Genomic DNA, 14,215 nt, shown 5'->3' with positions numbered 1-14,215 from the left:
ACACAAGTAAATGTAGTGTACTTTGAAGTAAATGTACCGTAACTTACTTTCTGCAAAGTTACTGAAAAATAAGGATAAAACATAGAATATAAAGGATAGAAGCAAAAGATAGAATAAAGGATAGAAGCAAATTGTGGCGTTTCTGATTCATTGTTGTTGCCTAATACTTTACAGTTTTACAGTCAACTATTCTGTCTATGAATACTATAAATCAAACCATTTTTATAATGAAATATTCATTCTTGTGAAAATCATTCAAACTATGTAATGCTCCCTGTTGTTAGTATTTTGTAAGTCAGAATGTTATGAATGACAGTGTATGCTTCTGAGTGAACATTGTTGGCAGTGTGTGGTTGAACGAGCTTCTTTTGAGACATGAATGAAGTCATTGGCCAAGATGAGTGTTACGAATGCAGACTGTATGAAGAGTTGTGAAACTGTGGTTTCAGTATTGAACATGGTGAGTTAGCAATCGTAAAAAACTGTAATACTAAAGTGATGAAGGGGGGAGTTCCAGGCTGACCGTAAAAAAACCAGGAACCCCACAGAGCTAACTGAAAGAGTGTTAAAGTTCCTCTTCTAAGAAAGAGTTCTAGAACGACTAACTTCTCCATGCTCCACACACACAGTCAGTGTTATGGGTTTATGAATGCATTAAACCCTTTGCACTAGAAACATAAAAGACATATTCCTCCAAATAGTACTACCTCTCATTGTGTCAAATATACTGTATGTGTATTGATATCAATTACACTTATGATTACAATTATATAATAATTGTACAATAATGAGGTTTGCCAATACAGTCTGGGCATGTTTTTACATTTCCCATCACCAAAACTTTCAGTTACTGTACTGTAATATTTAGGGTCATTCCAGGTCAGCTATAATTCATCACCTAGAAAGGAAGTCATGAGGTTTCTCAAATCTCTTCAAAATCAGCTACTGTAGTTAATTGCCCCTGTAATTACCGTAGGCCATGTCCCTTCCTAGTTATCACTAATTAATTGAATTTCAGTCAGCTCTCTAAACCAACTCCAATAGACAAAGAAACGAACTTACCCAATTGAAGTCTGCATCGCAAGTGGAACAACCTACGTAGCACTTTATTTTTTAATATATACTAGTAAATAATCACTACAACAAAACGTCCGAATGTCCGAATATGCGAATGCGCACTGAAAGGCATGCAGACGCTCTTTGCTGATCGCTGACACGCTGGCTCTATGGACAGGCGGACACGGTAAGGTAGCTAGACACAACTTGTGTGAAGCATTGTAAGGTGTGAAGGGGGAAGTACAGCACAACTCACAAGCGATTCTGTGCACAGGGCATGATTACCGCTTATTACAGTGCACAGGGCATGATTACCGCTTATTACAGACGTGCATGTGAGGCAACTCCAGAAACCATGTTACCCGAATCTACAACAGACGCACCCAAGACTTTTTAATACTTTTTTAGGTACATCAAATCTATGACCGCAGAAAAGTTTTAGTCATATAGCTTCCACTCTCTGTTTATTGTTTTTCTTCTGTTCAATGGAAACAACTTAAACACAGAATATTATTAAATATGATTATTTATTTCAATAAATATTTCCTTACATGACTGTACATTTATCTTAAAGAATTTGCTAGGCAACATAATGTAAACCCATTCATTAATGCAATTCAATGCTATCATACACAGTACAAGTCAATAGCCTTTGTGTTCAATCACAATGAACAATGCAGATTTTCCTGAGTGGAACATTTTCTCTCACAACACCACAACAGTAAATGCTCTTACCATTCAATCATGTTTATCAACAATAGATCCTCATTTAACCAAGCATACATATACATACAAACACACCACACAGTAGCAAATAACAATCAGGACAATGAACAATATCAGTCGACATACAGTATGTTTGATTTACAGAACAATACACACATTTGAACAGATGCTGTACATTACATAATCATCTCTACTCCGTGTGTATTTAAGTCAAGAGAACATGTTGAGTGTTTGATGTCTCAACTGGGAGTTGGTAGAAGTCCATAACTAACAAACAGGATCATATACGGTTTGTGTCCCTTTAATGGGTAAGGATAGGATAGGGTTGGAGTATGTCAGTGTCAAAGGACAACTTTTACTGTAATTCCAGCTGGTTTCAGGGAGGGAGGGAGGGAGGTAGCACTCCAGTGTGTCAGGGGTGCGACCCACAGAAGGAGGGGGTGGAGAGACAGAGGAGGGAGTCAGGGGTATGAGGAGGAAGTCGGGGGTGCGACCCACAGAAGAAAGGGTGGAGAGACAGAGGGAGGGAGTCAGGGGTATGAGGAGGAAGTCGGGGGTGCGGCCCACAGAAGAAAGGGTGGAGAGACAGAGGAGGGAGTCAGGGGTGCGACCCACAGAAGGAGGTGATGGGCAGGCAGAGGAGGGAGCGGTATGAGGGGTGTAGAGGTCGAACCTGGCCAGGCTGACTCCTGTGAGACCTCCAGTCAGAGATGCTGTCTGGTTTACTACACAACGACACCTCGCACCTAGAACAAGCAGAGCAGTCACGTGTAAACGAACATACGACACACACTAAACCTCTTGAAGAGAAGCAACAGCTATAAATCCATATACTAAAACTGAACATGCAGATATCCAGACAGAGTCAAATAAATGTATCTGAATTGTGAATTGCAAGAGTTGCATATATAGAACAGTACAGTGTGTGTAGTGGGTGCATATACTGCATCCAGCCCTCCTGCTTAGAGGCTTAGGTCGGGTTGGGTTGGTTCTGTTCTGCCAGCTGTACCTGATGACACTCTGGATGATCTTCTTCTCGTCCTGGTCCAGACACACGGCGAAGGTGGTGCCGCTCCCCCCGCTCACCTGGACGTGATCCACGTTCACCTCTGAGTTGGAGATTTGCTGGTGGGAGATATGGAGGAGGTGCATGGGTCGGTTAGTGAGTTAGTTAGTGAGAGTATAGGCCACACATGACATGACACAGGACCACACGTGTTGCGGAGGTGATTTGGAATCATGGTCTTGCAATGAGTAGCTCTGCTACAGATGTAGCCCATACACTACAAAGATGATCTCTTGGTATATTTGTTTTATAACCAATGTTTGGGTCAGCCAAGTCCCCAGTTTGAACCCCACCAGTGGCACATGGGTGAGGGCTTCTTGGATGCTGATTTTTCCACTGAGTTGTGCAGAATGAGATTATGTCATTGTTTGCGAGGCGACGTGCTTCCTGTATCTCACCTGATTGTAGCTCATCTTGGATTTGGAGCTCTGTCTCTTCAGAACCTCGGTCATCGTCAGCTGAAGACTCTCCATTCTAGAATCTAGATCAAAACCCAGTGAGTGATTTTGTTTATTCCATTTTCTAAAACAGCAACGACACAGTAAGCACCCAGAATAGAATGATGACTCAGGCATGAGGAAATTGTGTCTAACTATGCTGCCCAGCAGGAGCTAACCACAGTATCTACGCAAACAGTGAAACTGAGAATGACTGAATTTGATGACTATCTAGCCAAATGCAATACTGCAATTCTTTATATCCCATTTCTCTAAAATGGAGCAAGATTGAACCTTTGTCACAAGATAAAACAGATATTGAGAAGTTCAATTTAAACTCAACACTTATAACTCAATTTTGAACACTTTTACTGCGGTTAGCATCTGCAGGGCAGTATGGATGATGCATGATGATACGATACATTGAGAAACAGGAGGAAAGCAGACACACCTAACAGCTCGGGAGTCTTGCAACCCTTGCATAAGTTGATCGATGTGCAAACCATTTCTGTTTGTGTCCACTGACTCCTCCCACTCACCGCCACCTACAAAGGGAAATAGTTGAGGGTTTTGAAAATGTCTGTCATGTTTACTGTCAAGTTATGATAAATAAAGAACGTCATCAAAGTAGGAGCCAGGATATGCTAAATACCTTGTTGTAAGCGACCTCTAGTGTTAAAGGGACGGCCTCCCGATCCCCATCAATCCCAAACCTCTTGCTGGCAGCACCTAGTAAACGTACAGTAAAACTGTGAACTTCATATTTAAAAATTAAAACGTACAGATGACACTACTGTGTGAGTGTGTGTGTGTGTGTGTGTGTGTGAGAGAGAGAGAGAGAGAGAGAGAGAGAGAGAGAGAGAGAGAGAGAGAGAGAGAGAGAGAGAGAGAGAGAGAGAGAGGAACGACGACGACATAGAGAGAGACAGACATACATGGACAGACAGATGTGTGTTTGTGTGTGTGTGTGTGTGTGTGTGTGTGTGTGTGTGTGTGTGTGGCGTGTGTGTGTGTGTGTGTGTGTGTGTGTGTGTATGTGTGTGTGTGTGTGCGTGTGTGTGTGTGGACAGACTGACCCATGGCCTTGACGGCCCGTGTCCCTGCTGTGTGTCCCAGTTCCAGAGAGTGTATGAACACCTCCATCCTTGTGTCTCCTCCGGCCAGGGTCAGCTGTGTCAGACACAATAGGAAACATCTCATTTTCAAAAGTCCACATGTCTGTATAGAGCAGACGCACTGGGTTTCAGTGTACTACACTGTTTCACAATGGGGATCCCTACATGACAGTGTGGCAGAGCAGAGTAGCTCCTTCGTAGCTCGATCGTGGTGATTCATCTATCCAAACCATATAATTGTGTGTGTGTGTGTGTGTGTGTGTGTGTGTGTGTGTGTGTGTGTGTGATTAATAAATCAGAATCAGGGTAAATCTCACCTCCGCCTGGTAGAGTTGAACCAGAACAGGCTTGGCTGCATGCCGACAGTAATACAACACAAGGTCTGCCAAGAGGGGCAGGCGTTCCAGAGCGCTGCTACCTGAGTCACACTCCACCTTAGACCTCATCTAAAGTTAGAACATGACATATGTATAGATTAGATTAGATTAGATTCAGATTAGATTTTACTTCATTAATAACCGCAGGGAGATTCAGTTGCCACCAACAGTAGCTGCTGTTGCTGTACGACACACACACACACACAACATAAATAACAATAACCACCAACTCAGAGCGAGGTAGCATACAGGCTGACTGTATTACAGCAGATGCAAATTAAGTAATTAGTATAAATGTACCAGCAGTGGTACAACAGATGAAATTGTGCTCTCTGGTATTAATGTGTATTTATGGAAATGTTGATCAATGTGTACAGTCCCTGTAAAATACATTCAATAAAGTGTTTAAAAAAAAAGAAAAGAAAGAAAAGCTAAGTACCTGGCACAGGACTTCAGAGGACAGGCTGAGCAGACTGAACACGCTCCGTTTGTACCAGGGGTCCACCATGCCGATCAGCTGGGCGATGTCAGTGGTGCTGTCGTCCACGGCAACCCCACTGGATTCCTGTCAGAGCGGAGACAAGGAAGTGGAACGGATGGATATGTCACAAAGACAATTTGTGAGCTGAGATATCGCTTAAAAGAAATACCATTTACCTAGCAGTTTATTGTTGACATTTCGGTAGGGGAGATATCGCTTAAAATAAATACCATTTGGCATTTACCTAGCAGTTTATTGTTGACATTTCAGTCTGTGACATTTATCAAGACAGTCAAGGGAGACACCGTAAAAAGCTCTCTTTGTAATCTAATAGCACATCATAAAGTGTGAGTCCTCTTGTATCAGAACTATGATGCCATCATCACCCCTCCTAAATTTCGTTGTTTGGTACCTGTACTGTAGCAATGACAATAAAGTCCATTCATTCATTCATTCATTCATTCATTCATTCATTCATTCATCATCACAATATTCTCCATTTCCTCATCAACACTGTCTCTAACAAATGTATCAAGAATGTAGCTACTGTTGGAGTACAGAAAATGTATTGAAGGAAGGTAGCTCTACACCTGACTCACTGCACTGTATAAATTGTAAATTGTAAATATGTTCTTGTCTTGTCTTGTGGTTATGTGTGTTCATGTCCATGTAATAGTCATGTACAATGTGTGTATGTTTTTTGACACTGCTGTTTGAGCTGTACCGACAACAAATTCCACCGACCTAGGTCGTGTGGTCATTAAACTATTCATTCATTCATTCATTCACAGTATTCTCACCGTGGAGGATGTGCTTTTGAGGGGGCTCACTGAGTGTCCCTCAGGTGTGTGTCCTCCTCCTCCTCCGCCTTCTCCTACTCTTCCTTCTCCTCCTCCTCCCCCTCCCCCTGGGGCTCCTGGACTCCTCCTCCTCACGGGGACAAAGTAGAACTGGAGCCTGCAGACTTTGGTGAGACGAGGACACTTACTCTCCCTCTGCTGGAAGTCCCTATAGGCCCGGGCCAGCCTGCCCGCCTCTCGGTCCTCCCCGAACACCACCACCCTGACCTGGGTACGCATCTCCTCCTCCCCCTGCCCCTCACCGTCCATCACAACGTCCTCACAGCTTAGGATGGGTCTCCTCCGGACACACACGTGACTCTGGGGGGACGGACAACCGACGCCCTCCGAGGTGGGGAGGGGGGAGGGGACCCTGGAACCCAGCGTCAGGTGGACCTGTCTGGGCAGGGACTTGGACCGCTTGAGGACGTCTTTGCTGACGTCACCGCGGCAGCCCATGCTCTGGGCGCGGCGACACACGGACGGGGAGTGGCGGGGCTTGAAGAGCATGGAGAAGTGCTTCCTGATTTTGGACTTGGGTCCCCTGACTCTGCCGGTCTCCGGTTGGCCCTCGTCCGCCTCACTGAAGTCACTGTCCACCCCGGAGGACTCGGAGAGCGTGGAGGGGACGGACAAGCTGGAGGACAGGGAGTAGCTGGAGAGCACGGAGTCTCTGGAGGAGGTGGAGGACACGGTGGAGATGCGGTGGTCCGCGTAGCGGTCAATTATCGTCATCTCCTCCTCCTCCTCCTCCTCCTCCACCTTCTCACCTCCCTCATCTTCCTCATCATCATCGTTGTCGTCGTTAGCTTCGCTCTCGTCCCTGGAAAAGCTCTGGTTCAGGACTGGAGCCTGGTCGAGCTCGCTAGCAAGGATGTCGTCCAAAATATCTGAGTAGTAACATAGTTACGTAGTTACACCAGTGAAAAAACACAGAGAGAAAAAAACACACTTCCAAAACAGACAACAGACACAGATTAAGCATAATCCTAAACTAATAGCGTCTTCAATTAAGGTTTTCTATTGAAAAGTGCAATTTTTTAGTCCAAGATTAGGCTGAATCTGTGTCTAGGAGACTGCCCCACAGTGTAGCAGACATACAATACATCATAATGTATTTATTACATGTAGTAACATAGGAGAATCACACTATGGAGGTCATTACCAAAGTTGTCCTTGTCCCAGGGGTACACCTGACATTTGGCCAGGGGCAGCCTCAGAGTCTGCACAGCCCCTGTAACAAGAACACACAGAACCCAGAAGGGAAGGGAAGAACCTTAATAGGGTCAAGCCAACGATAGCCTTCTCGACAATGAAAACAAATCTGACTTTTACGGGTTCAAGTGTGGTAGAAAGTGTACTGTGTCCAACACGGCCGAGTTCCTCAATGCTATAACTCAACCAATGAAATTTCTCTCCCATATCCACAAATCTCGAATCATCTCCAATTAGCGGAGGTGATTTGGAATCACGCTCTGATGATGAGGAAGCCCTGCCTGAGACAAGAGATGCTCTTGGATGTTGAGGATGCCTTCTTGGCCTAATGGTAGACACTTGTGTCTTCCACATGCGTGACCCAGTTTCAAACCCAGTCTGTTACACATACTCCAGCTACACATTTTTGATACCATTCCTCATTCCATTCAGTGCATCACAACGGGCCTGTATTCCGATTCCTGCCTCCACCAGCCTCCCCTAGTAGCCTTTATCACTGTATCAGGACAGGCTGAGAGGGTTTACTGTTAGAGTAGGTATCAACAAAGAAAACACATCATATGTGCTAATATGTGTTAATTATGTGTTAATATGTGTTAATATATGTTATACAGTAGCCATGGTTTCTTCTCTCTCTCTCACCAGGGCACCAGGAGCCGTCTGGAGGGTGGACCCCCAACCTCTCACTCAGCGCCCCCAGGCTCTGGAGCAGCCTCTCTCTGGCGGGGTCCGGGTCCTCTGTGGAGGCTGCGGCCGTCTCCAAGGCCTCCGTCACCGCACACAGGATCTGCTCCAACTCTTCTGTCTCTTTTGACTGTGAAGGGGGAGAAATCGTTTTTAACAGCTACAGATAGGTTCCCGTAAACCTGTTGGCTTCTGTATGAACTTCCACGGCTGTAATAGTCCTCATTCCTCATTTCTCACTGTGTTGTTTTTGTATTTTCTCCATCACTTTTGATTGATTCTGACTGCGAAGCGCATTGTATTGCATCTATGTGTCGGAAATGTGCTGTATAAATAAAGTTTTATTTGATTTGATCATGATCTGTTGGCTAGGAAAAGGCATACTCGTTGTGTTAGCTTCATTGGTGCAGACAGCCCTATAACAGTTAAGTAAATGGACACATTATTCAGGTTTCACCAATTCTAATGAATTGATTTTCAGGATAGGCCTGCTCTATGTGGACATCAGTGGTGTGCTGGTGGAGGTAGAAATCGGAGAACGGGCTCATTGTAATGCATGGAACGGAATGAGGAATGTTATCAAACACGCGTGGTGATGGCTCACCTGCAGGGCAGTGTGCAGTGTGTGGAGGGGGTACTGGTCCCCCAGGGCTGCCTGGAAGGCATGTCTGATCAGGGTGACAGAGGTGTCCCTCTGGGAGTGATGGACGCCACTCAGCTGCTCAGAGACAGACAGCACCTCAGGAGGGAAGTCCTCGCCTGGGCTCACTAGCAACACCGTTCTGATACAGACAGACAGACAGACAGACAGGTAGACAGGTAGACAAACAAACAGACAGACAGACAGACAGACATACAAACAGACAGACAGACAGACAGACAGACAGGTAGACAAACAAACAGACAGACAGACATACAAACAAACAAACAGACAGACAGACAGACAGACAGGTAGACAGGTAGACAGGTAGACAAACAAACAGACAGACATACAAACAGACAAACAAACAGACAAACAAACAGACAGACAGACATACAAACAGACAGACAGACAGACAGACAGACACACAGACAGATAGACAGACAGACAGGCAAACAGACAGAATGCATTTGAAGACACACAGAAAAGCATATATACATATTTTTTAACTGAGTAATATTGAATTGATTGATTTACACAAGGTTGTACTGGGCATGTAGACTTACATAGTTTTGGAGGAATGACTGCCGGTGGTCAATCCCTGCTCCTTCCTCACCAGTTTGTGAAAGGAGACACCTGTGGGAAAATAGTAAGTGAAGCGTTAGCTTTGTATTGTGGTCTACAGCGCCTCCACCTGGCAGAAAGAAAGCGGTACTTGAATTAAAACAGGTGAGCGCTAGAGAAAGCGCTAGAGAAAGGCTTACGACAGTTCGACATGAGCGGAGGCCGATGGAGGTAGAAAGGGAAGGACAAGCTCATTGTAATGCATGGAATGGAATGAGGAATTCCATGCAATTCCATTCCATGATGTATTACAATAAGCCGGTCCTCCGATCTCTACCTCCACCAGCGTCCCATGCTCAGAGCTGCAGAGGGACATCATCTCTGAGGTTCATTACCTGGTGCCCTGAGCTCCTGGTGAAGGACAGAGAGCAGGTGTCGACTAGCGCTAGAGCAAGGCTCCGGCCATGACAGGAAACAGTGGAACACCACCCAGGCCTCCTGAAGCACGCCACAGTCAGAGGGGAGGTGGGGGGTCTGAAACAAACCAAGAGACCATGAGAGCATCTGACAACATCGCACTCGATTGAGGTTTGGGACTGAGGCTTGGGATGGGGCTCTATGTTTGATTCAGGCGGAGGCTGGTGGAGGTAGGTGTTGTGTGATACCAATCCTCATTTCATTCCATGCAATTCCGATGTCTACGTCCACCGGCTTACACTGGTTTGAATCCTATACCGATCCTAATCCTATACCGAGGCAAACAGCTGTTCGCATGTGAGTCTGGACATGTGAGTCTGGACATGTGAGTCTGGACATGTGAGTCTGGACATTGTGAGTCTGGACATGTGAGTCTGGACATTGTAAGTCTGGACATTGTGAGTCTATGTGAGTCTGGACATTGTGAGTCTGGACATTGTGAGTCTATGTGAGTCTGGACATTGTGAGTCTGGACATTGTGAGTCTATGTGAGTCTGGACATTGTGAGTCTGGACATTGTGAGTCTATGTGAGTCTGGACATTGTGAGTCTATGTGAGTCTGGACATTGTGAGTCTATGTGAGTCTGGACATTGTGAGTCTGGACATTGTGAGTCTATGTGAGTCTGGACATTGTGAGTCTGGACATTGGGAGTCTGGACATGTGAGTCTGGACATTGTGAGTCTGGACATGTGAGTCTGGACATTGTGAGTCTATGTGAGTCTGGACATTGTGAGTCTGGACATGTGAGTCTGGACATTGTGAGTCTATGTGAGTCTGGACATGTGAGTCTGGACATTGTGAGTCTATGTGAGTCTGGACATTGTGAGTCTATGTGAGTCTGGACATTGTGAGTCTATGTGAGTCTGGACATTGTGAGTCTGGACATTGTGAGTCTATGTGAGTCTGGCCATTGTGAGTCTGGACATTGTGAGTCTGGACATTGTGAGTCTGGACATTGTGAGTCTGGACATTGTGCCTATCTGCTCTCACCTGCAGGAGGGTGGAGGAGAAGAGGAGAGCCAGCGGAGACACCAGCTCGTACTGAGAGTGCTCCAGAACCTATGGACATAACATGTATATGTATATGTATGACATTATAGAGAGGACAGTTATGGTATACAGGACACACACCTCACTTTGTTGTTATTATTATAGGTGTATATGGACTCAATATAATATCAACTGGATCTATACATAATAAAAACTGGAGGCTGATATACGTATAGTTATAGTTGATTCACTTACTTAGACAAATGTAGTTATTGTAAGTCGCTTTGGATAAATGCGTCTGCTAAAAGACCAAATGTAAAGGACTAGCTAGCATCCTGTGCCTCACGCTATAGAAACAGGAGATAGGCTGCTGCCCTTTGGGATATTCTAGCTTGCACACATTTGTATATAAGGCATATTACTTACTTACTTACTTACTCACTCACTCACATACTCTAGCCATTGTTAAGCACATTGAAATGACATGATTATCACTATTATTATCACTATCATTATCATTATCACTATCATTATCACTATCATTATCACTATCTTTATTACCTCTTGTGTTTTCCTCAGAATCTGCTTCAGCAAGATGAGGAAGTTCTGCGGTTCTCTCCTCACTAGTTCCTCCAAACTCCAGCGGTTCAGACACAGACCAGCTAGACAGACAGACAGACAGACAGACAGACAGACAGAGGCAGTGAATGGAACATTTCCACTTTTACTTCCCCGTAAGTGTCAATCTATGACATCTATGTGCTCTATCCACCATGTCCAATAACAAATCTATGTCAGGAAATCACATACAGTTTGATCTCAATCTCACATTGTCTATGAACCATTTACAATTTACAATACACCAAATTACAAGCTGAGCTGTACTGGGCTGGCCTGGTTACACATCCACCACTATGATTTGGGTCAACCCCAGAGGGTATTGGTAAGATAGTCACTCCCTTTCCCGACCATTTTATAAAAAGACTGTTCATCACAACATCATCTCACAACATAGCCAGGCCCTTAACCCTCGACAGCTCCAGGGGCTCTGTGCTCCTGTGCAGATCCTGTGCTCTGACCTGTCTGTGGATGTGAATGGTCTACTTGTGTGTGTCTTAAAGGGATATGCACATACTAGACACATTTATGCTTCCCTGTGTAATGGATGATCTCCACTCCCCCCCTGTGCCCTGTCTATCACCACCACCACCCTTACCAGCACCCTCATCCTCTCTTCATCCTGCGGGTCATCACTTTCACTTCCCCTTTGACGCTGTCACAAGACCTAGCTCTGTGGACCAACGTCTTTGAAGGCTTACACAACAAGGGATGTGTTCTCAATGAGAGAGTAGAAAGTAACATGAATGAGTAGATGAGTAGCTAATACACTCTCTAGTCGTTCTAGTCAGACACTTTTATATACAGAGAATGTATTAAGATTTGAGAGATGACTGAACTACAGCCTGCTTGCTCTTCAAAGACCATTAATTCAGAGCTATATGCTGATGTATACTGTAGATTTTCTTTTACATCGGTGATCTCCTATCACTGTTTAAGCGCAAAACATACAGTTAAGCTGAGGTTACCATTTTAACAGAGAAAAAGCTTTGTGAAAGTAAAAGTTTCCTTTTTAAAAGTTAAAGTAGTAGTTTATTTCATTTAGTATCTTTATTTTATGTGTACTGTACACCATACCCCCTACGGTACCACAAAAACATGTAGTGAAGCCAAGTAAGCTAGGGCTATGGTTTTGAACTGGGCTGGCAGAAAGATGGTTCCATTGATAGGAAATCAGAGTGAAGGAGGAGAGGCTGGTGGAGGTAGAAATTGGAGGACAGGCTCATTTGATACTATTCCTCATCCCATGCCATCCTCGACAATGAGCCCGTCCTTTACAATTTCTGCCTCCACCAACCTCCCCTGGAGTGAAGGCAAGTAAGACAAAGGTTAGGAGGTGGGGGAGCTCTACCGTTCCAGGGCAGTGGGTTGGGGGTAGGAAGGCTCTGGCTACCACTGCAGGGCTGTGTGTTGGGCCTCGGCGGGCTAAGGCCATAGAGGCACCTGTCCAGGGCATGGTGGATACGGTCCTCCGTACACGAGGTATGCTCCATCTTAGATCCTCATCTGCAGGAGAATCACAACAACATTGGCCATTAAACATAGTGAACACAGAGGGATGGGGGTCAGGGCATTTTAGCCTAAATTAAATATCCATTGAAGATGCTTATTTAGTCTAGGATTAGGCTTAACCTATGGGTGCATTCATAAATACGCTCTGGAGCGCTCAGAGCGCTCTGGTTTCAAGGTGGACAAACACAATGATCTAGCGGGGGGGGGGTTGGGGGAAGTTAGGAGGGGACAAAGTGTGCCAAGGAGGGGGGGGGGGGCATCATCTGAGAGGGGTGCATGGGGGAGGAGGGCATGGTGATGAACTGGTTGACGTGGTACATGAAGGTCACCCACAACTTCCAGTTTTTCATTCTTATTATTTAGTGACTAAGAGGATGACCACATGACTCAGAGTTGACGTCACGGAGAACAGAAAAAGCCACTTCCGTATTTCAGCCACCTCGGTTCTGTCTCAGCTCCTCTTTTCCACTCTAGACTTCTCTTTGGGAATACCCATAAACCACCCTGACGAGGACTTCTAATGAATTCACAGGGTTAAAGAAACAGAGGGACAGACACTCATTGCCTAAACACTCATTGCCTAAATAAGTACATGATTGCCTGAAATGAATCCTCTAATGCAGCTGCATAGTGTTACTGCCACATAGCCTACAGTAGAAACCCATTCAACAACTTTCGTGTGGCAATTTGCAACCACTACAGATCACATGATATGTGGTAAAACACACCCAGTGAAATGTGGCAAACTCAAGACCAAAATGAGACAACAGGCTAGATGTTTGCATGCCAGCATAGCTGACCACACAGAATAGTCACACACTCTGTTTCCAAGAACACAATGTATGTATTAATAGTAAAGTAAGCTAATGCAAAAAGGCCAGTCTTACACAAACTGCACCCAACTGCTGTGATATTGAGTCCTAAACTAAACCCTGAGGGTTTACATCAGTGGAGGGTGGTGGAGGAAGAAATTGGAGGATGGGCTCATTGTAATACATGGAATGGAAGAGTAAGGAATAGTATGGTACACACACACACACACACACACCCACACAGGAGATAATAGGATCCTGTCCTATACTGTACTTACTATGGGCCCAAAGTTGCCTGTGAGTTGCCTTGCCTGTGATGTCTGTAAGACACAAGTCCCACGGAGAGTCCTATATTAAGCGTTGTCCTGTGTGTGTGTGTGTGTGTGTGTGTGTGTGTGTGTGTGTGTGTGTGTGTGTGTATGTGTGCAGACAGGAAGGTGTCATTGTGCCCAGCTGTGGTCCAGAGGCGGCCATGCCACTGTTGTGGACGGAGTGTCACCTGTGTTGGTGCAAACAGGAAATGAGCCCCCCTATTAAGAGTACTTGGAAGTTGGAAGAGAGCTCAGGAAGCAAACCAGGGGGGAAGTGTATACTGTACTGGTAG

At 45.1% G+C, this 14,215-nt stretch overlaps 1 protein-coding gene across 1 annotated transcript; it reads right to left on the bottom strand.

The window, feature by feature from the left end:
• Positions 1-2,380: 2,380 nt before the first annotated feature.
• LOC308150640 (phosphoinositide 3-kinase regulatory subunit 5-like) lies at positions 2,381-12,780 on the bottom strand (the record flags this gene model as incomplete). Its single annotated transcript, XM_080523449.1, has 17 exons — positions 2,381-2,528; positions 2,792-2,907; positions 3,247-3,329; positions 3,737-3,830; positions 3,938-4,014; positions 4,362-4,455; positions 4,718-4,846; positions 5,217-5,342; positions 6,194-6,850; positions 7,246-7,331; positions 7,955-8,126; positions 8,601-8,778; positions 9,203-9,272; positions 9,596-9,734; positions 10,670-10,738; positions 11,231-11,331; positions 12,681-12,780. The coding sequence occupies 17 exons, from the start codon at positions 12,778-12,780 to the stop codon at positions 2,381-2,383; spliced, it is 2,439 nt and encodes an 812-aa protein (XP_080379575.1).
• Between the last annotated feature and the right edge of the window lie 1,435 nt (positions 12,781-14,215).

This window comes from Nansenia antarctica (assembly GCF_963989245.1).
Source record: "Nansenia antarctica genome assembly, chromosome: 2".
NCBI lineage: Eukaryota > Metazoa > Chordata > Actinopteri > Argentiniformes > Microstomatidae > Nansenia > Nansenia antarctica.
Note: the sequence above shows the minus strand (reverse complement) of the source record. Positions and strands in the feature narration are given on the sequence as shown.